Raw genomic sequence first — 24,330 nt, 5'->3', positions numbered from 1 at the left:
AAAAACGTCTTCACTGACAACGCACTGTGAGCTGAGGCATTGTCTTGGTGAAGGATCCATGACTTTTTTCTCCACAAATCGTTCCGTTTTCTCCGTACTCGCTCACGTAGGGTAGCCTGGACGCTAATGTAGTAATGCTGATTCACTGTTTGTCCCTCTGGTACCCAATCAATGTGCACAATCCCTTTGATGTAAAAAAAAAAAAAGATCGTCATTGCCTTGAATTTCGATTTTGACATTCGTGCTCTTTTTTGTCGTGGAGAACCAGGAGTTTTCCAATGCATCGATTGGCGTTTAGTTTCGGGATCGTAAGTAAAAAAACCATGATTCATCGCAAGTAATAACATTTTGTAAGAAGGTGGGATCACTTTCAGTGTTTTCCAGGATGTCAGAACAAATCATTCTTCGGCGTTCCTTCTGTTCAATTGTGAGACACTTTGGAACCATTTTTGAACACACTTTGTTCATGTTGAACCTTTCATGAAGAATCTGCCTAACACTTTCCTTGTCAACTCCTGTTAACTCAGACACTGCTCTAATTGTTAAACGGCGATCTTGTCGAACAAGTTTACCGATTTTTTCAATGTTTGCATCAGTTTTTGCTGACAGTGGTCTGCCAGTGCGAGTGTCATCACTGGTGTCTTCGCGGCCATCTTTAAATCGTTTAAACCACTCAAACACTTGTGTTCGCGATAAACAATCATCGCTGTACACTTGTTGTAACATTACAAACGTTTCACTTGCAGATTTTCCTAGTTTGAAACAAAATTTGATGTTAACACACTGTTCTTTCTGTACACTCAACATTTTCCGACGCACAGACAAAACGTCAACCACTTAAAACAGACGCCACGGGCAGACTGAGTGCAGGAGGTGGATGAAACTCGAGCAGTAGGCGGAGCGAGAGTCACATGACAGGCCACGTGACTTTCAGCCTTATTGCATTCGTTTTATTGTTTCACCAGTACTAGTCCGGTTTTTTTCTAGCCACACCTCGTACATGTGCTGACTGTTCTCAATTAATTCAGAGTTTTTTAGCCAAACACAACATCGCTGTGGTTTGTCAGCCTCCCTATTCCCCTGATTTAGCTTCAGGTGACATCTGGCTTTTCCGTAAACTGAAAAAGACTCTGAAAGGAATTAGGTTTCAGAACAGGGAATACATATGCAGAATTTAATGGAGTAGCAGCGCACCATACAAAAAGAGGCTTTCCAGCGATGCTTCCAGCAGTGGCAGCAGCGTTTGGAGAAGTGTGTAGGCGCTGCAGAATAGAGATGGATTTTATAAATAAGTCGGATACTTTTTGAACAACCTTTGTGTTTTACTTAAGCTGTAATATTTTCTATTCTGTATAACCGAAAATCTAAATTACTGATCTGCTGTACGCCCTTTCAGCTTTACAGGCAAAGCTGAATGAAGAAAAAAGTGCTCGGCAGAAGGCAGATTTACAGTGGCAGGAGAAGGAACGCCAGATGTCTATGCTTTCTGTTGACTACAGACAGATCCAGCAGAGGTTACAGAAATTGGAGGGAGAATATCGGCAGGAAGTTGAAAAGGTGTGTACAGTATATCTGTTCTCTGGTTACATGTAATTGCCAGTTCTGTTGTGTTAGAACCATTTTTGGGCTGGTCTTTGCTGCTCATGTTATTTTTACATAATTATCAGCCATTTGACATAAACTGTTGGAAAAAGGGGCCCTTGAGACTCCTGTGCATTATGATTTGTAGCTATACACATACATATAGCTCCTGCATGTTTGTTAATGCCATCTGCCCACCTCTCATTAGGTTGTCACTTAAATCTGTATAACTTCAAAACCAGTAAAGTGTGTCTTACGTCCATGTGCTATCCATTCACCTGTCTAGACGTGTCACTCATATGTTTCATTTGTGTAAAAATATTAGGGATAGTAGCTACTCACCATACAGTGGAGATGCTTATTTGCAGATAGGCATAACAAAAAGACTCAGAAAATGAGCTTTCGACTAACAAGGCCCTCATCAGAGATAGATCTCTCTCTCTCTCTCTCTCTCTCTCTCTCTCTCTCTCTCTCTCTCTCTCTCACACACACACACACACACACACACACACACACACACACACACACACACACGCGCGTGCGCAATACCACAGCCTCAGCAGCCAGAGACTGTGGTCATGTGTGTGTGAGTTTTGTGTGTGTGTGTGTGTGTGTGTGTGTGTGTGTGTGTGTGTGTGTGTGTGTGTGTGTTCCCTATCTCTGATGATTGCTTTGTGGGCCGAAAGTTCATTTTCTGACAGTCTCTTTGTTGTGTCTATTTGCGACTCAGCATCTCTGCTGTATGGTGAGCAGGAACTATCCTTTTCGATATTGTTACATTCCATCCTGGATTTTCCATTGTTGTATTCCATTTTTGTTACATTCCTAGCCTACCACTCAGTTTGTTTTACGATCCTTACAGTTATTTCTTTGTCTAGGCTTTGAGTCTAGTAATTTTCACCATGTATCCCTCAGTTGAACTCTAAGCAATGCCAGTTTTGAAATTATGCATTTTTCCATTGAAAATAGATGGTTTACTGCCATAAGTCAGTTGTGCTAGTAGACTCAGTTTTCCTGCTTTGTTTTATAATGTATAATCAGTTTCACTTTAAGTTTCTTAATGCTTTTTCTGTTTTATTATAGAAGAATGTGTTTGTCATTTCTAGTATCTTACCCAAAGTTTAACAAAGCAGAATTGTGCTTTAGTTTTGGTCCCACTTTTCCTATAAAACCCCTCATTTATCATATTGCATTTGAATGTCCTGCTGTTTATGTAACTGTTCATAGAGATCATGTACCTTCTGTACAGAATATAACAACATTGCTGTATAGACTGCATTCATTAATTAATTTGGAATATCTTTTGTTGTAATAATTGATAATAGGATGAGTAATTGCGATAACTTACTGTGTAGTTGAAGTGTTGAATGGGTGAGAGGCACATAAACAAGACTGGAAATATTGTATACCACTTCTATTATTAATATTCTAGCAAGATTTTCCATTATAATATAAAAATATTTTGTTAATTTTTAAAATGAGCCTTGGCACTCTGTAAGTGTCTGTACTTGTGTTTCTAATTTGATTGCATTATAGAAAATTTACTCCTTTTTCTGTTTCCTTGTAATACAACGTCTGTCTTAATTTTAACTGTATTTCGTGTTAGTTATTTCATAGCACTTTTGATAGTCCTACTAAATTCTGTTTGATGTTATTTAACTCCTTGTCCAATTCAACTTCTCAGTGGTCGAATCCTTAATGTACTGTATACATTGTCCTCAAGTGAGAAGCAGTAGATGCTCTGGATTACTCAAGGCAATTTTTCTAAAGTCAAAATTCATGTAACAAGAGGCAAGCATTGAAGTAGATGAATGTGGTCCATTGCTCAAATTGTCTCTGCTCACTGCCTTCCTAACTTGGATGGAAAACGGTTGTTCCAGGAACTCATCTGTAGCTGAAGGTCCTTGGTCAACCCCACCAATGATGCACTTGTGTCAGAGGGCCTGAGAGTTTGATGAGCAGTGTTAAAGTTTGGCATAGCAGTTTCAGCCCAGTGTTGAATGCTTCTAAAACTTGGAGCAGTGATCGACATAATCAGTTTGTGTATCAACAGAACCTTCCTGTGAGCACTGCCCTGCAGCTGTCAGTTGTCAGTTGTCTTTGCATGAGCTCAAATGCATCCATGTCTGTTTTAGAGGGTTACAGACATGTGCTCACTGTGTTGTTTGCAATGCTGAGTGTTGAAATGGTTGCTTGTTTCTTTGCTTGCAAATGCTAATTGCAAAATTTCAGGCTAGAAAATACACTTTTCAAATGAAGAACTAGAATTTTGATTACGATGTTGGCACTGCACAGAATGCGTTGTAACCCATGTCAGAGAGGTCTGTACGAACTGTTACTTCAATTAGTGCACATTGCTGCTCTCAAGGGTGTAAAGGCAACATAATCTTATTAAATATAAACAGTAAGGTGGACTGGTAGTCAACTTTGATATGCCCTCTCCATAAAATGGTCAACAAGAAGGTTCTGACAATTATTGGGATATATGAGTAATGCCTGTTCCTTACATCATTCTTTATAAATCCCATAGGGGGAGCTCACATCTGTCATGAGTATTTACTTGGTTAACATGGGGTCCCGGCCCTAGTAATGTCAGTTCCCTTCCTTGCTGCAAGTATATCGTTTTGCTGTTCTTTCTTCCCTTTTGACTTCCATTGGATGGTTTTCATGATGCTGACTGTGCTTGGATTTTGATTATGATTTTGGGCACTGGTTTTTTTTCTCTTCCCAAACTTCATACAACTTTTTATCCTTTCATGTATGGTCCCCATTATTGGATTCGATCTACCATTCCTCTTCCAAATTTTACAGAAGTGACAAAAGTAATACACCGTAAACACTACACGGTAACCAGCATATTTGGGGGTGGGGTGGGGTGGGGGGTGCAGGTCATCAAATAGTATCTGCACTGGAAACTACCCACATATGCGAGGGAGTATGTGCCCATCACAGCTGGGGTGCATGGTCTATGGGCAACTGTTACTTGACCAGGAGCCATTGCTGTAACTATGTGGAACCTGTGAGGAGAGCCCCTGTTTGGAGTAGGTGGCATCGAGATGGGTGACTTGCAAGTGAAGCAGTTCAAACTTTCTTTTGCTGGTGGCCATACAGCCCAAGTAGTTTTTTCTGAAGGAAAGGATTGCCACAATGCAGAGAGATATGGCCCCACAATGTTTCCTTCCATGCCTGTGCCATGGGAATAACAAAGGGTTAAGAAACAAAGGGAGAAATTCTCCGCACAATACTTAGATCTCTCTAGCACCAATGGAGATTTCTTTTTGACCACAAATTCATTATTCTTCATTGAACACTTTGAGAACAGGTTTGCGGAAGTAGCAGCAATTTCGAAAATGAAAAGTGGTCCAGTTCTGACTAAATGGCATCCCCTGCTCAGTCGCGGGTGCTGCCCATCTGTGACGAGCTGGGTGATTTTCCTGTAACTATCACCTCTCATAACAACGTCAGTATGGTACAGTCCATCATCTTTTACAGACAAATGGCGGAGTTATTAGCCAGTTCAGAGTGACGGGGTATGCATTTTGTCAGGGAGCAAAGGACAATTGGATTGATACTGGGGGCCTTCATCTTGGGCTTTGAAGGCGGCTTGTTGCCTGGAAATTTGAAGGTGATGGTGTATCGATGCAGTGTGGTACCCTGTGTTCCCTTTTCCCTATGATGCTTCAAAAGCATGAGATTTTGGCACATGTCTTCACATTTAACAGCAGTCATGTCTGCAGGAATTGTAGATGGCAGTTGCATGTGAACGTTCCTTGTGCCCCTCCCCCTGTCTGTGTTAACTGCAGGGAGCACATTCCCCACTCTATCTTCCAAAGAGAAAAGAAAATCCAAGAATACAAGACACTTGAGTGACTCACTTATCCGGAGGCCAAGAAGAAATATGATCATTGGTATCCTGTTCGTATGGTGACGTTTGCTATGGTTGCAATGTCATCCTTTCTAGCAATGGTACCCTCATCCTTCCTGGCTTCTAACTCATGGCCTTAGGCCACTAGAATACACCTCGCGGTGGTTTGCCCCCTCCCCCCCCCTCCCCGTCTTACTGTTTCCTCCATACTTGTTTAGGGAGCATTGGTGTCGGTCCCCAACCCCCAGTGTCTCACCAGGAATGTGTCCCTCTGGGCACTCTCCTCACAGGATCCTGATGATCTGCAACTGGATGCCAACCAAAGGCTGAAGTAGCCAAAGGTTGATGGTCATAGGACTTCCTGAACCTCCTCTGTCCCTGAAACTAGGGCAGACAGGCCCTTGCAAACACCTGCAAGGAGAAGAGGGACACAGAGACAACCTCCAGTGGTTCCCTTGCCAGGCAGCAGATAACCCTGGGGTGTGACCTGTGCTCTTGGTCCCTTTAAGACCCCACAGGATACTGATAGCATGCAGCACAGTTTTTTTCACCACATGGCTGAGCTATGACATTTCTTATGTATTTCCCATGGTTTGTGCATTGCCATATGGGAAACTTGGGTCCCAGCATTGCAAACCTGTACACTTCGTGGCTGTCGGTGCTATTTAACAATTGAGCTGACTATGACAGTGTGTCGAGTGGAGTTCGGATGTACATTCTGGATTCAGGTTACGGGAAGCACATGCCACTCTGTGTGACTTTTGAGGTTGTGGCTGTTCATGTGAGGGTGTCTCTGGATTTTACTGTCTGTAGTGTGTACCTACCTCTCCATGGTGAAGGGCCTCAGAATGCATTGTCTGCAGTGATTTCTCAGCTGCCCCCACCCTTCCTCATTTCGGGTGACTTAAGTGCCCACAACTCTTTGTTGGGAGGAACTGCAACCACTTGGTGTAGTAAAGCTTTCTAAACTTAGCCTGCAGAGCTCATCTTTGTCCCTTGAATACTGGTACCCCAACACAGTTTGGTGTAGCATCTGGGTCTTACACTGAGTGAGATGGTGCAGGAGTTAGCACATTCAACTCATTTTCAGGACAACAGTTCAAACCCATGTCCAGCCATTCTGATTTAGGTTTCCCATGATTTCCGTAAACCGCTTCAGGCAAATGCTGGGGTGGTTCCTTTGAAATGGCACAGCTGACTTCCTCCCCCAACCTTTCCTAATCCGATGGGACTGATGACCTCACTGTTTGGTCCCCTCCCTCAAATCAACCAACCAACCAACCCGGATCTTATTCAGTCCTTGACCTTTCAATTTGCAGCCATGGTCTTCATCCTCTATCCTTGGAGAGTCCATGATGGTCTGTGAGACAGTGTTCATTTTCTGATCATTGTGTGCCTCCCTCAGCATCACTCATCTGGGCAACCGATGCTGACTGGGGTGCATTTGCCTCTGCCGTCACCATTACCACCCTGCACACGGAAGTATTGATGCAGCTGTACAGAGCCAGACCACATCCATAGCTAAATGCTCAAACACCTGTCAGTTAATTACCAAAGTCACATGCTTGCCGTTTCAATCCATACATGTCCTTGCAATTTGTAGGCGTATCTGGAGTGTGAGTGAGAGTTCCCATCTCGATGGCGAGAAAATGGGATTGTCCCAGTACTGAAACCTGGTAAACACCTACTTGAGATGGGCAACTATCGCAAAACCAGTCTCACTAATGTTCTCAGCAAATTGAGTCTGAATCATTTGCCTCTGTCCCAGGACAATTTTTGCCAAGGCTGTTCTACTGCCGACAATTTGCTGTGCCTGGAGTCTGCTATATGGTCAGCTTTTCTCCAGTGTCAACCCCTTATGACTGTCTTCTTAGACTTGCAAAAGTCTTATAACACCACAGCGTGTCATCACATCCTCGTAACCCTACATGGTTTTTGGATGGAGCTTCTGATCGCACCCCAATACTTTCTGGGTTCTAGTTGGGGCTTCCCACAGTAGGCCCCCCCCCCCCCCCCCCCACCTCCCGAATACAAGAGGATGTGGTCCTGCAGGGCTTTGTGCTGTGTGTGCCTCTTTTTGTAGTGGCTGTCAGTGGTCTAGCTACAGTGCTGAATTTTGCTTTGCATTTACTGTTGCTCTTCCTATGTGGGTGTTGCATAATGCCAACTGCAGAGTGCTGTATTAAAGGCACAATGATTATTTATTTTTCTGAGTATTATTTACTCAAAGTAAGAACATCTGTTGCCATTAGTAATAACCCTGCTGTATTTATTAGTGTAACTTTGTGCAGAAGTTTAATGATTTCTACAAGATTTCACTTTACATTGTTTTATGATTACATCCAGGCAATCTGAACATGACCAAATTACTTATTTGATATTAGCTGAGTACCTGGTGTTGCCCGGATAAGTATTTATTCCAATTCCATTGGCCTTTCTTCTTCTCCCCCCTCTTCTCCTCATTCTCTCTGTCCATCTCCTCCTCCTCCCTCTCTTTCTATCTTCTTCTCCCCCCCTCTCTCTTTCTGTCCATCTCCTCCTCCCCCTCAGTATGCCCATCTCTCCTCCTCTTCTCTACGCCTATTTCCTTCTCTCCGTTCATCCCTTTTTCGCTGTCCATTTCCCTCTCCACGTATTGTGTCCATCTCCTCCTCCCTCATAAATATGTCTCTATCCTCCTTCCCACACTCTACCTGTGCATCTCTTAACCCCCCTCCCCCTCCCCCATCTATCTCCATGTTATCACTCCACCCCAATAGGAGGTTGCTGGTTCTTACACCTACAGTATTTCTTTCCAGATAGTGTGTATTATGTATGGTAGCCAGCTATAGGCAGCTTTTCAGATTTTTAGCCACAGCTTTGCCAGATGTGCACTTTCAACATGTACATCACATATAATACACACGTCTTACATGTATCTGTTGTGAATTTCATCATGAAGTTTTGATTTGATCATGAAGTTTTGATTTGATCATGAAGTTTTGATTTGATCATGAAGTTTTGATTTGATCATGAAGTTTTGATTTGATCATGAAGTTTTGATTTGATCATGAAGTTTTGATTTGATCATGAAGTTTTGATTTGATCATGAAGTTTTGATTTGATCATGAAGTTTTGATTTGATCATGAAGTTTTGATTTGATCATGAAGTTTTGATTTCATAAAACTCACTCTCTATGATGTCATATCTCCTGAACAATGTGTCATACAGTGGTAAATTTTGTCAGTACATTCAGCAGCATATGTGGATACTGAATGCAAAACGTGTTGCAAATGTAATTAGTAGCAGAGAAGTAAAATATATTTAAACATCATTCTTCATGTGACAGTTTTACTGCATGAACAACAAAAATGTAGTGATTAATAAACTTTTTTCCTTTCATCGTTAAGTAGGGTTTGTCAACAAGAAAAAGTTTCGTAAAGGTTTGAAATTATGTGTTAAGTCTGTTGGAAGTTACAAAGTGCTCTCATTTTCAAATACTGGATGAAGAAATTCTGTGAATTTATTCACCATGAGTTACACTAGTTTTTCACCCCCAACCCCGTCCCTTTAATAAGTAGGTGGTTCTTACCCCTCAGCGATTCTTTCCTGACAGTGTACTAAGTTAGGTTGAAATCAGCCCAGTGGTTTAGGAAGAGGTGTGGAACATACATACATACATATTTAGGAATTGATGTGTGCAACCATCCGTGATCAATGTTCATCTGACTGTAAATGATGAGGCAGCTAAGACAGGCCACCCAAAATACATCCAAAACACGTAAATACATTGAGGTGTGGCTTTTGTTGAGCTGTAGTGGACAATGTGATAAATTTTCTGTTATCAGCAAGCAATTTTTAACAGTTATAGCTACCAAATTATGACAGCAACCTTCCTTCCTTCTAATTTTTTTTTTTTTTTCAATGGAACTATATAACTTTTTCTGTGTCATTGGAAAGCACCTTCAAAGAGAACGTCATTAATGTAAAGTGTGTGGTACTTTACTAAATTGTAACAAGATAACAAGATAACATTGGTGCAAAGCATCCGCCGTTCTATATCAAATATAAGCAATCATGTAATGCAGGTGTGGTTCATGTGTTAATTAGTAAGATGGTCATACCAAGTGCACAAAATGTTAAATTTGAGCATTGATACAAACTGTTAAGTAATTTTAGACAAAAAATACTGCACACAGAATTTAGTTTTGACTTATGGCAGCATGTGCCCTTGTTTTATGGCTTCTTGTCTTTAGAAGTTACTGTGTTTTTTTACAGACCTCGTATTTTAATTTTCACCATTTATAAAAGTCCAGAGGTATTAAGTGCGATAAGTGTACAGGCCATTTTGTGGTAAATATGTCATTTTAGTACCACGTGAACTGCCTTAAATCTAGTGGGATATCTTCTAATAACTGTGGCGACATATCTGTTAAGAACTGTAGATACTTTACTATATAATTAGACTCCCGTCAGTAAGCAGGGAGCAGTAGTACTATTCCCAAAAAGCCCACACTGTGTTATCAACCGAGGTAATTATATATCAACTTCCTTCATGGATTTTCGCTGACCAATGATACATATTGGAATGATTGGTTTGTCCATTGTTTGTTGATGATGCTTCATCCACAAACAAAAATGTTGTCTAGAGGTGCTATATCACTTGCCAGTTTTTGTAGATACCATTCAGAGAGCTGTAACAAATGTTGAAAGTCATTGCTGTGAAATTGTTGATTGAATGAAAATGTGGAAAGGATGAAATGCGTTGGAGTGATGTCTTCTCAGGATACTCCTTCGGCTGATCCCACTCACACATGCAAGGTATCTAGTGGTGTTAGGTATATTAGATGTTACAGGTTCTAAAGTTGCTAAAACTTGAGAGATCAAGCCCACACAGGCTTACCAGCAATCACTCTTTGAGCAAACCATTTGTGTCTGGAACATGGAAAGGGGGAAGTGATGCTGGCACACGGAAGCACACGGAATACCCTCCACCATGCACCATAAGGTGGCTTGTGGAGAGTAGATGGAGATGCAGATGTAGATTTTAGTTGCATTTCTCTCGGCAGTCACTGTTCCTTTTTGTTTGGTGTATTTGATTTTTCAGGCTTAAAATTTCTTGAATTTTTTTATAAAGTTCACAAAGACAAATTGTGTGGATCTAGCCCAGCTGCAGTAAGGCAGAAGGCCATACAACTGGCATGACAAGCAACATTATGTATAGCATGTCAGATGTATATCAGTGGTGTGGCTTGCGTGTCACTTGACGCCAACAGAAATGATTCGTTATTAGAAAAATGGCACCTTGTGTTCATTGGATGATAAAGGGTTTCTGGCTTTAATAAACTTAATTAATGTTGTGAAACTGAAAACTTTCCAGCATATGGAGTTCCCCACAAATTTCCAGCAAACTGCCAAGATGTCAATAACTTGCTGACACAGTATTTTGACCCAGAGTTTCCTGCCCATCTTCAGGCGTACAATGGCGTAAGTACTCTGGGCTTCCCTGTTTAACACCCCACTGGCACAGCCAGTTGTCAATGTGCATGCATTGCTACACTGCTTGTGCAGTGCTGCAGAACTATGCACTGCTGTGAATGCCATCCGAGGGGGAAAGTTCACCATCAATGTCAGACCGGCCATCTTAACATGGTAAAATGGCTGGAGGACATTGGCTATGCAGCATACAGAGTATTTTTATAGTAGGATTCCATGCATTACCTAACTGAAAACTGCTGTCCTGATTGATAAGGGCCTCAGACAGTCGTATTTCCACTGATAAATTGATAACAGAGTTCCAAAAGTTTGTAGTACAGGCCACAATTTTTGTTTCATTGAATAAACAGTAGAAATACAATGTTCTATGAAACTGGATTTGCTAGCTGAGAGTGAACAGTGCCCATTGTTTGCCATATGTGCTACATGATATTTATTTATTTATTTTTTGGTGGGTGGGGAGAGGGGAATTGCAAAGCCAAAAAAATAATTAATGTGGAGTAATAAAATTTTAGGAATACATTTGTCTGGGTAACATACTTCAGTGATTAAGTCACAGGTTAATGTAAGTGCGACATAAACCCTTGCAAATGTGGAATCTGGTACATTAATAACTGGTGTAACTGCCAGAATGTTGAATCCAAGCATGCAAATGTGTGTGCATTATGTTGGGCTGGTGCCGGATGTCAGTTTCTAAGGAGGAGTTCCATACCTGTAGTAGCATTTGGTTGGTTAATACAGGGACAGTTATTGCTGTTTTTGGATGACACTTGAGTTGTTGTTTGATGATGGCCCATACGCGCTCGGTTCGACATAGATCTGGTGATAGAGCAGGTCAGGGCAACATGTTGACGCTCTGTAGAGTATGCTGGATTACAACAGTGGTATGTGGGTGAGTGCTACCCTGTTGGAAAATACCTCCTGGAATGCTGTTCATGAATGGCGGTACAACAGGTCGAATCAGCAGATTGACATACAGATTGGCAGTCAGGGTGCTTGGGTTAACCATGGACTGCTTCCTACTATCATACGAAATCGTTCCCCAGACCATAACTCTAGGTGTAGGTGCAGTGTATCTAGCACGCAGAGAGGTAGGTTGCATGCCCTTCACTGACCTCCTAAGCAATAAATGGCCATCACTGACACCGAGGCAGAACCAGCTTTCATCAGAAAACACACCTGGCCTCCAATCTGCCCTCCAGCGAGACCTAGTTTGACACCACTGTAATTGCAAATGGCGATAGTTTGGATCAGTGGAATATACATTACAGGGTATCTGGCTAGGAGCTGTCCTTGAAGTAACCGATTTGTAATAGTTTGTTGTCACTGTGGTGACAACTGCTGCTCAGGTTGCTGCTGCAGATGCAGTATGATGCACCAGAACCATATGCCGAACATAATGATCATCCCTCTTAGTAGTGCCACATGGCTTTCTGGAGCCCGGTCTTCTTGTTACCATACATACACATGACCACCACTGCCACCAGTCAAGTACATTGGCTACATTCCTGCTACATCTTTCTACAGTATTGCAGAAGAAACATCCAGCTTCTTGTAATCCTGTTACATGACCTCGTTCAAACTCAGTGAGGTGTTGATAATGGCCTCTTTGTCACATTAAAGACATTCTTCAGTAACAGCAACTCATCATGTCCAATCTCAAAGGTAACTAATGCTCACAACCGTTATGGCGTGTATTTAAAGCAAACCTGATTTGCATCCTCATAGTGGCACACTAGTGCACTCTTATGCAACTGGTGTGAAATTTGAGTAGACATCATCTTTCAGGTGTAGAAACACACTTGCTAACTTTCATTTAAGTCACGCAACTCCTTCATGGTTTTGTGAATTTTTTTTCCTAGTGTATGGTATCTTACAAACACCTGCCTTGTGCAGCTACATCTACATCTACATACATACTCTGCAATCCGCCATACGGTGTGTGGCGGAGGGTACCTCGTACCACAACTAGAATCTTTTCTCCCTGTTCCACTCCCAGGGAAAAAATGACTGCCTATAAGCCTCTGTACAAGCCTTAATCTCTCTTATCTTATCTTTGTGATCTTCCCGCGAAATGTAAGTTGGCGGCAGTGAAATTGTACTGCAGTCAGCCTCAAATGCTGGTTCTCTAAATTTCTTCAGTAGCGATTAACGAAAAGAACGCCTCCTTTCCTCCAGAGACTCCCACCTGAGTTCCTGAAGCTCTTAAGTTGTCTGCAACTGATCCCAGAAATGGCAAGATTTTTGATGGAAGATGCAAGATTGTGTTAATCTTATGTTTTCTTAGTATTCCGCCTATTTTCACAGAAACATTTTCAATATATGTGTGGCCCAGTGGCCCATAATTATGTATATAATGTTTTGACTGATGTTGTCTTTGTAATACTGGTTAATGTATGCCAGACAGCATGGCGGAACGTTGGACTATGGAACAATGTGTGTTTGTATTATGCAACAGACAATTATGTGAAAGTGAGACAGAGGATGGCAGTCGAGTGTGGAGGAAATGTCCCCTGTGTGCAAGCAGTCATAAGATTAAACAATAAATTTGATGCTACTGGTAGTGTTTTGCATGCAAAGGGATTGGGTGGGCCCTGGAGTATGTATACCAATGAAAACAAAGCTTGTGTTTAGGACGCCGAAATCTCAAAGGCGTCCTTTTCTGTGTGCGCTACTGGACGTAAATGACTTTCGGTGGCAGCAAGATGGATCACCACCACACTATGTCTCACTAGTATGAGAATGACCGAACGAAACATTCCCAAACCATTGGATTGGTCGATGTGGGTCTGTGGAGTGCCAGCTCAGTCTCCTAGTTTACACCACCAGACTTTTTTCTTATTGCATGTTTTAAAGGACAAAGTGTATCAACATCATAATCACAGTTTGGCTGAATTACTGGTCTGTCAAGCTGCTTGTTACAACATTGTTCTACAGCTCCAGCATATATCAGTTTGAATGGTGCATTGGTGGATTATGTCGTGGAGAACAGATAGTGAAATACTTGTAAGGAAAAGTATGACTGTTATGTGTTTATGTTCAAGTTACATTGGTAACATTGTTACATTGAAACATCGTATACATCATTATAGGCCACCTTGCATGACAGGTAGGCTGTTGTCTTGAAGGCCTCATCTTCTTCCTTGTTGTGCTGTTTGTAATGCATTTTCCAGGAACACAGTTTCATTGTTCCAATTCTGCTTGCAGGTTATTAGAATCTGAGGTGGTATGGGCTCAGTGAATCAGGGTCTTCAGGAAACCTGTTGTTCATGCCAGATGGTGGCAACTACAGTTGGAGTCACAAATGATGCCGGTTGAGTTTAGGCTTGTTCTGTGCATCCACATCACGTATTATTGGAAAGCCAGTGAGCATTCAGTAGCATTGTGTGTACTCTGCTATTAATGCCGTAGCTAATGTGAGCATGAAACGTGATCGTAGTGAGTTGTTGAGTGAATTTCTATTCCATTTGTTGCGAGTTGTCATCGCTGATAGTGGTGATAAGTGATAAATTCTGCAGAAGCAAGCGAGAAACACAATCTGCAGAATATATGGTTCCTCCAAGCGGAAAGCAACCACATGCGTGTACCGCCACAATAATGTCAGTAATGCAATCCTTGTCTGTGCCTCAACATGAGTGAACCACCATCGTTCGTAGATCGGACTTTAGTTGCATATAAATACAGGTCTGTATGAGTGGGGTTTTGAAGTACTGAATGTTCAAGAGAATGTTTTTCAATTTGGTTATCCCACATGCTTTAAATTAAGATAAGGTTAGAACTGTTAAAAGATCTATTGATCTTTTATTAGACTTTGTATCGAGCCTCATTCTTGTAATCAACTATATCTTTCTAAACTGATGAATGTTCTGTTTCCAATAATTAATTTTTCAGATGTGTTATGAAATTGTCATTTTAAATCCAAAAACTGCAACTGCCTCAGATGCCCCTTTTAACCTTGTTACTGTGCTCCCATGGAAATGATCTCTTTCATTGTTTACAAACACTTCCAGCCTATTGCCTTCAGCCTAATGTAATGTATCAAGAATACCAACCATTTTCTTAGTTGCCTCTCCACTGTCCATAACGTTTTATCACCAGGCTTCTATCCACTTTGGATGCCCCTTTGAACCTGCTTACTGTGCTCCCATGGAAATGATCTCTACCTTAGTTGATCAGCACCTCCAGGCCATTGCCTGCAGCCTAATGTCATGTATCAAGGATGTCAACCATTTTCTTAGTTGCCGTACCACCTAGCTTCTGGCTGTTTGCTGTTGATGCCACCTTCTTATATACTAACATACTTCATGCCTGTGATCCTATTGCCATTAAACACCCCCCCCCCCCAAAAATATCTTATTGACCCCAAACCCACTGCTTCATTCCTGCAAGAATGATGAGCTATTTCCACACAACTATCTCACCTTTGAGAGGAAGATATAAAAACAAATACAGGGGACAGCCATGGTCACCCACTTGCCACTCTTACTGACAACTTTGTGTGGGCCAACTAGAGGAATCCTTCTAGTCACTTAGGATCTTGAATCCCTTTCATGTCAGCTTCATTGATGATATATCCATGCCCTGGTCCTAGGGCCAAGACATTCATTCCTACACAAACTTAATATTTTTCTTTCTGTACGTTTCTTGTGATCCTCTTCAGTTCAGTGTGAACACAAGGACATCTACCTCTCCAATAAAACCATAAGAATAACTGCACATAAAGCTTAACAATCACTTACACTAATGCCATTTCAGTAATTACAATCCATTTCACACCAAAAGGTCTCTCTTGTATACAGTCCAGCCATCTGTTGATATTGCATCTGCAATGAGAAGCAATCCTTTTGCCCAGTGTGTTGAAAGTCCCTTCGCAGCAGGTGCTGCTCCTCAAACCTATGCAACAGACAGATCCCCCTGTCATATCTGCACATGCCCATAGTACTCCAACTACTCCCCTTACCAACAGCAATGAAGTACCCTTCCGTATTATCTAATACCATTCTGGACTGGAACAGCTTATCATCATCCTCCACCAGCTCTTTGACTACTTTTAATAGTGCTCTGAAATGAGGAACCTCTTTTTTTTTTTAAACCTTCCAGTGTCTAACAATGTGGTATTGTATTGTCTACCCAATCTATGAAATATTGTAGTGGATCCTTCTGCCATACCTACTCCCAGCCTCTTACTACATGAGTAATACCTGTGTGTGAGACTCAAGGTGCAATACCTGTTCCATGTTCAATTCAAGAAATCGTATTACAGTACTATCACAGGCATATTCTACACCATAATAGATGAAGCTTGCCCATGAAAACATCTGTCAAATACAGACTCCACTTCAGCTTATACATAGCCTTGTTTGTGGACATTACAGCCATTCAGATATCCTCCTAAACAAATGCACTGCCTGTGAGGCCAAATGCAGAGCATAGTGCTGAGCATAAGATGTTTTGCTTCAGTTGTTGCTTCACAACCTGTGCCATCTGGAGCTATCCCCTCCCCTCTCCTTGTTTTGCCCCCTGCTGCATTACACAGCCACTCAACCCACTTTGTCTGCAGGGCTGTGTGTGTGTGTGTGTGTGTGTGTGTGTGTGTGTGTTTTAGCTCTGAAGAGAGACTTTGAATGAAAGCTTATCCACAGTTCAGTCTTGTTTGTGTCGACTTCTACTACCTAACACCTCAAATGTACAGTAAATCAGTACATGGATAAATTTTACACAGACCAATGAAAGGATGTACGTCATATTGTGGTAACATTACCGTGTGTAAAATGATATAACCTTCATATACCACTGTTATGATCAGCATGCCATTTAAAAGCTGTTAAAATGATATGGCTGACCAGTAGATAACTACTGTTTTGTTCATTATACAGGTTGTTCCAAACATTTAAGGTCAAAATTATACAGATAAAGAACCAGCACGATAATATGAAAATTTCAGGAGGTATGAGGTCTTGAATGGGTGATGTGTATGGAGTAAGTGCTTGTAAATTGCTTGTGTTTCATAAGAAATAACTGTATGCTGCATTGGCATTGAGGTTATCTTGAAAAAACACACCATATTCATCTGTCGCGTATATCCATGATTTAACCACAGTCTACATTTCATGACTAGATTTGAAGATGGTGCAGTACTTGTTACAATAACGTACAGAAATGCATTTCTTATAAGGTGCAGCAGATTGTAGTGCCTGGAAAGCTGAACAAATATATAGATAAAAGATCTGTAGGGGAAATGTATCATAGTAGATATAAATATATTTAAAAACAAAGATGATGTGACTTATCATATGAAAGCGCTGGCAGGTCGATAGAAACACAAACAGACACATACATACACACAAAATTCAAGCTTTCGCAACAAACTGTTGCCTCATCAGGAAAGAGGGAAGGAGAGGGAAAGACGAAAGGAAGTGGGTTTTAAGGGAGAGGGTAAGGAGTCATTCCAATCCCGGCAGCGGAAAGACTTACCTTAGGGGGAAAAAAGGACGGATATACACTCGCGCACACACACACACACACACACACACACACACACACACACACACACACACACACACAGATATCCATCCCCCTAAGGTAAGTCTTTCCGCTCCCGGGATTGGAATGACTCCTTACCCTCTCCCTTAAAACCCACTTCCTTTCGTCTTTCCCTCTCCTTCCCTCTTTCCTGATGAGGCAACAGTTTGTTGCGAAAGCTTGAATTTTGTTTGTATGTATGTGTCTGTTTGTGTTTCTATCGACCTGCCAGCGCTTTCGTATGGTAAGTCACATCATCTTTGTTTTTAAATATATTTTTCCCGCGTGGAATGTTTCCCTCTATTATATAGTAGATATAAAGTTAGAAAAACTGGGTTGTTCAAGCCAAAGAAAGCTAAATGCACAGTCTGCAAGTACAGTGTGAAAAATACTGGTAGAGCAGAAATTAGACCCCTATCATAAAGATTATGGTTAAGCAATAGATCCAGATAATTTTGAATCCAGAGTTCTGCTCTCTTAATGAATTATCCACCACACTACTGCGTGTGCCAATCTTCCTAAACTCGCATTGCACATGGCTGAGTGCTCTTTCAACCATGATGTTTTCGGCTGTTACAATTGCCATATATGGAGTGGTTTAGTATCCATATATTACGCTCATCTTGGATCACTAGCAGGAATTTTCCCTTGTCAACTTTCGTTCAGGAATTGTATAAGATTGACTAGGAGGACATTATTTGTTGCCACCTCAGTTGCATGCTGCATGTTATCTTACGTTCATTCATGATGTGCTGCCACAGTTGTCAGAAACTGTACTTCATGGTCTCCATGAGATTGTGTTGTTTCAACACAGTGGTACGGTGCAGCATCCTACTTTGGTGCTATGACATTAATGTTCATGAGAACCTGAAGAACAGATACTCTCATCATTGATTGTAAAAACTTTTCCTGTGAGATTACATAATTTCATTATTAAATGACACCCTTGTAGGACCTGGAAAGTAAGTTGTTTGTAGAGTTGTAGATGCTTGTCTTCATTATAAAATGTGCAATGGGTAGGTGAGTGTGTGTGGCAAAGTTTTGCCCACCCTTGTAGAGTGTGTCTGGAGGATGATGCTCATCATTTTGAATTTGTTTGAGCTTAAGTATTTTGCTGTAATATGTGTACTGTTTTATGTCAGTAACAGTTTAAATATTGATTTCCTTATCTCATAGTAATCAGTTTATGATATACCAAGTGTATAAATTTGGTCCTAAATATTTGGGATACTCTGTATATCGCCCGTGAGCTCAGGAAAGCTAGGGGCAGATTGCCAGCAGATTAATTTTTTGCTGTTGATTGTCACTTAAATTTCAATATTATAATCATTTAATATGAAAACATTTTGAATTAAGTTATTTGATATGGAAAATGTATAAAAATAATATCCTTATTTTTCACTTAATAGTGTATTCTTTTATTCCACATTCTTTTATTCTCCTCTCCAGTATTGTTCAGTTGTTTTGTTACTATTAAAAATTTTGTTTCAGTGACAGGGCTTCCTTAGTAACAAATTGAAATGTTTTCTTCTTCTTATTTCGTGTTTTCCTATATGTATACTATGCAAAATTTTTACTTACCTTTATTAGTATTGTAAAATGTATTTCATATTATGAGATACTCAGCTTTCTACTTCCATAGCTGAATTACCCTAGTGATATTTGAAAATTGAGCTGGTGATAAACTGATTCAGATTTTTGTCTCATCAACAAACATTTCCTGCTTTTAGGTGCTCTGTATATCAGTTCCAGAAAATATTCTGTACCTCAGGTAAAAGAAGTGTTCCATGCATCAAGATGAGTAAAAATGAGTGAATTTTGCTCCTGATTGTCATCCCTATGTGTTTCTTGTGAGCATGATGATGTGGAATCTGTGATAGTTTTATTTACATAATAATTTGGAATCATTTATTTATGCTTACACATTAGCTTATAAAATACCCCTTGTCTCCCTCACACCAGAAATTTAAAAAAGAAATGTCAAGATTTTTGCACTTTCCTTTTCTTCAGTTGCTAAAGAATAGAGACATTTTCTTTTTCTTATTGATGATGGTCCAAAGTTAATTGTCTTAAGGAAGTATGTATACATATATTTGTTAGACAGCGAACATCTTGGTTTATATACCTCTGAATAAAACAACGTTGTTCAGTAGCAATTGGAAATGCATGAAGTCACAATTAGATTGCTTAGGTCGCAATGTAGTGTAGAAAGACATTTTTTACTGGGTACTGCTATTTTTAATGTCCTCCTACAAGTTCCTACTTCAGATATGTGAAATATGGAATTTAATGAGAATTTGCATGGTAAGTGTTTATTTGATTAGTAATGACATGTTTTCTAGTGGCCTCTTTTTGCATTAATTGTTATTTTGTTTTATGACAATTTAGTTGTTGTTATTACCACAATTTCTATTGAAGTTACATGTTACGTTGTATGATACAGTCCTTCAGTGTGTAGTTTTATTAATTTTGGAATTGTGATGAAATTGAATTATGTACACACAACATTAGGATTTAAATGTGAAACTGACAGATCCTTGCATGTTGCTCCATAAAGCTTATTAGTTTACTGCAACATTTACTGGAAAAACAAGAAACAGAGCTCACACACAAACTGTTTTTTACCTGATACTGCAAAATCTGATATTGAATTCACTTCATGCATGACTGTGTTAATGCATATGCTGTGAAGAAAAGAGGAGCAATTGACCGTGAAATCCATCATTTTGTTGCAGCATATCTAGATTTCAACATAGTCATCTGCACTGCATATAATAACAGGTGACATTTAGTCCAGAGTGTCATTTCGTAAGCAATATTAGGTTGGTGGTGTAGAGTGTACAGGAGTCTGACATGAAGCTCAGTTCATTGTAGACTTCTTTGTGCTCTACACTAACCGATATTGAGTACTAAATGAAACATGGGGTGAAATCTACATCTGCTGTAATAAAATGATGGCTTTTGCAATTGATTGCTATTCTTTTCTCTATTTTCTACATTCAAAGATTACTGAGCACAACAGGATCACACGGATTCCATCGTATTAATGTGTTCCCAAAAATATGTGATATATTATTGATTCGTAAAGTTGGAACAGAAATTTGATTGAGTTCTCAAAAATGAGAAAGTTAATGTAATTTAATTGGATAGATAAAAAATCTACTCAACAAAGGACGGAAGAACACACACGTAAAAGACTGTTCAAATTGGCAAGCTTTTGGAGCCAGTGGCTTCTCCTTCAGGCAGAAGGGTTGAAGGGGAAGGAAGAAGCATGAAGGAAAAGGACTGAAGAGGTCTAGGAAAAGGGGTAGATTTCGGGGAAAGTCACCCAGAACCATGGGTCAGGGGAGACCTACCCTACGGAATGAGAAGGAAAGACTGATTGTTGGGGACTGCATTGGGCAAGATTTGAGGTTTTCAAATCTCATCTGATGCAGTCTCACACAATCAATCTTTGCTTCTCATTCCATAAGGTAAATCTCCCCTGATCCCTGATTCTGGGTGACTTTCCCAAAATCTATCCGTTTTTCTAGATCTCTCCAGTCCTTTTTCTTCACCCTTCTCTCTTCCCCTTCAACACTTCTGCCTGAAGTAGGAACCACTGGCTCTGCAAGCTTGCCAATTACAACAGTCTTTTACGTGTGTGTTCTGCCGCTGCTGAGTTAGTAGATGTTTTATCTATCCAGTTAAATAAAGTTAATATAAGTTATTTTGAATGCAACATTGTTCTCTTACACACTCCTTTAGATGCTTCGTCAGCATCATAAATTTTTTGTGGTTCAGTACCATTTTAAGTTCATTTTTGCTGCAGCATTCATAACTAGAGTGAAAATTAGATACTTATTTCAATGTGTGTGTTTGTGTGTGTGTGTGGGGGGGGGGGGGGGGGCAGGGCAGGTGGAGGGCGGCGGGGAGGGGGGGGGGGGAGAGAGAGAGAGAGAGAGAGAGAGAGAGAGAAATATTTCTGGAAAACCACCTATAAATCACATTTAGTTTTCTATGTACCCGTTTGTTATTGTATAATCTGAAGTGTAAATGTTTCATGTCGGAAGAAATTAAGAATCAGTCACAGTCTTTTGAGAGTGAGAACTATAAGAGTCATGTCACATTTATTTCAAAAGACCTAATGTTGGTGAAGGAAAGAAATCCACTGGTTCTAGAATAGGAAGTTGGGTAGTTGTTATTGTATGGTGTTGTATTTTCACAAGAAACACTCTTCAATATGGTAGTGTTTTCACGAAAACTAAATGATTTCCAACATTAGAATGGGTAAGTTTTATTGCAGATGATCCTTTTGTAGAATTTTTGTAAGAGTTCTTCATGGAACAACCCATTGGTAATTTATACTTGAAATATGAACTTCTACCAATGAAGCCTTGACAGTTAAATGCAACATTTTAAGAAGGGACCATCCCAGTAGGAATTAGTTTTGAGAAAAAGCCACATCAGTTTTACAGAATTGATTTGATTTGATTTATGGAGGGGGATGAAAACAACAACCATCTAAGCCCACTGTTGCCCACAGTGAAACAGAGTTTATGTGTGGTTTCACTCCCTGTGATTCTAGTAAGCCAACTGGTACCCTTAAAAAGTAGTAGGAGACCCTTTACTGGTTCCTTATTAGACACGATTTCATCAGGCTCTACCAACGTGAATATTCTCTGTCTTCTCTTCAGAGTTTCACTTTGGAAGATAAGATGTGGAAAGTCCAGGTTGGAAAATCAATAATATTATGAAAGGGATAAATTGCTATATTAAGTTGCAGGCAAGCATAATGAGAGACAGTTACACATTGAGCTTTCAGTCAAAACCTTCTTCGGAAATGAAAAAAACACACACACACACACACACACACACACACACACACACACACACACACATATATATTCACGTTAGCAAGCACGCCTCAGGCACATATGACCACTACCTCCAGCCACTCCAGCTTGTTAAATGTGGTGCAGTTTCATCCTCGTCACATAGATTAGATTTACAGGTGTCTTCCTCTATACCTGCTGTGTTTACTGTGTGTTGGTGTTTCATAAAATTCTGATGGCCAGTCAAGAGTCCTATCATGAGGTCAGTCTGTTTTCTGTTCACAATCAGGATTATAGAACTTCTCTTGAAATGTAGCTTTGGTATTAGTAGCTTGTCATGTTTTTGTTTGGGGCTGTAGTCCAATAGTCTGCCTCCTGATCCAGCTTGATAGTTTTGACTTTATCATTGCCTTAATGATGGTTAGGATAGGTTATGGTCAAATAATTGGAGTCATTGTGCCTGTCCTTGCCAGCCTATCAGCTTATTCAGTGTTACTAATCTCTGGGTGACTAGGTTTACATGTTGCTTTCTTCTAGTCTCCCAAGGCATTCTGCAACAGTCTTTGATCTTGTTGCAGGGGTTGAGATTCCAAAGCTGCTTGGCTGTCTGAATAAATGTAGATGCTGTGATCCTTGTAGCACCTGTGCAAATTCTCCTTTGTGCACTCTCTGATAGTGGATGTATCTGCCTGGAATACTGTTGCCAACTTCCCTAGAGATAATGCTGTCTCTGGTCTAGATTTCCCCATATATGCCGGCACCAGCAGCTTCATCTGTTTTTGACCCATCAGTAAACCAGACTGTCTCTTGGATGGTGTTGGGGTTAATTCTCCCACTGCTCCCTTAAGATTTATTCAAACAGCTGAAAGTTACAGTATCATCAGCTGCATTTGCCCTACAATTCTGTACTTATGACACTCACTATATTGGTTGAGATTCTAAATATCCTAAAGGAATCCACTTATTCCCAGTTTTTAACCTGTATGCCCATACTGCTGCCTCAATTGAAACTCTTAGATGTACTAGGGGCATGTCCAGCGTGGTCTCCATTAGCATGCGCTGCTAATTCTGCTTGCTGTGGCTGAGTATGTCAATTACTTCACATTATGAAGCTCCTTAGCAGCCACTTACTTTTCTTCTTTATTTCACCGTAGAGTAGCCTCATAAATTATCATAGGTCTTATTACAGTGGTGTATATCCAGTACTTAAACCTGGGTTTTAGACCACAGTCCTTGGGACGCACAACCTTTGCATGAGAGGTCCATGATAGTTTCACAAGCAAGGATATTCCCAGATACTTCATTACCTCTTGTACTAGTAAAGCTCGATCGAGGAGCTCAAGATCCCAGTATATGTGCTGGATTTACTTCGTCGTAGATGATACTGCAACAGTTTTTTTGGGACTAATCCTTAGATCCTGTTTTCTGTACCAGTTTCCCACAATGTCTAGTGCTATTGTGCTATTGTTCCAACAGTACTAGCAAATTTTCCAAATATTACTATGACTAAACCATTTGCGTATCCTTGGCAGAAGTAGCCTCCACATTTAATTCTTCAATGAGCTTATTCAACACTAGGTTCCACAGCAGTGGGTACAAGACTGCTTCTTGTGGACACCTCCTGGTAGTGTTTATTGGCATTTTCTCATTCATCATGGTGGCTTCCACCTTTCTTCTATGTAACATGGACTTAATCTACCTGCATATGGTGGTCTCAGCTCTAACCATGGATTCTGCAGTGTAATAATTAACCATACAAGAATAATTTGTGACAGTTGTTACCGGAAGTATCTTGGACATCCTTCCGCAGCAGGAAATTCGCTGCAGTCAAACCAATTACACTGCCTGGAAGAATCGCGCCCCTGGGAGAGCAACACCATCAGGAAGAGAGAGATGCTTGAGGAACCATGCACGAGCAGATGTTGGGAGTTACAAGTTGTAAGTCAGTCTGAGTCTGGTTAGGGAGTTCCTGCATAACATTCATTGTACCTTCTAATCATCAAGTGAGATAGAAATAGTGGCTGATATATAGACATTGATTAGTCTTCGGTAGAAACAGAACAGTGACTAGA

At 40.5% G+C, this 24,330-nt stretch overlaps 1 protein-coding gene across 1 annotated transcript in view; it reads left to right on the top strand.

Annotated features, from left to right (window-relative positions):
* The window catches only part of LOC126483709 (rho-associated protein kinase 2), a 205,789-nt gene that overhangs the window by 125,486 nt on the left and 55,973 nt on the right, over window positions 1-24,330 (top strand). The window contains exon 18 of the mRNA XM_050106802.1: window positions 1,397-1,557. Coding sequence (XP_049962759.1) covers window positions 1,397-1,557 — 161 coding nt within the window. The remainder of the gene's footprint in view (window positions 1-1,396; window positions 1,558-24,330) is intronic.

This window comes from Schistocerca serialis, chromosome 6 (assembly GCF_023864345.2).
Source record: "Schistocerca serialis cubense isolate TAMUIC-IGC-003099 chromosome 6, iqSchSeri2.2, whole genome shotgun sequence".
Taxonomy (NCBI): domain Eukaryota; kingdom Metazoa; phylum Arthropoda; class Insecta; order Orthoptera; family Acrididae; genus Schistocerca; species Schistocerca serialis.
This window is presented reverse-complemented; position numbering and strand designations above follow the sequence as displayed.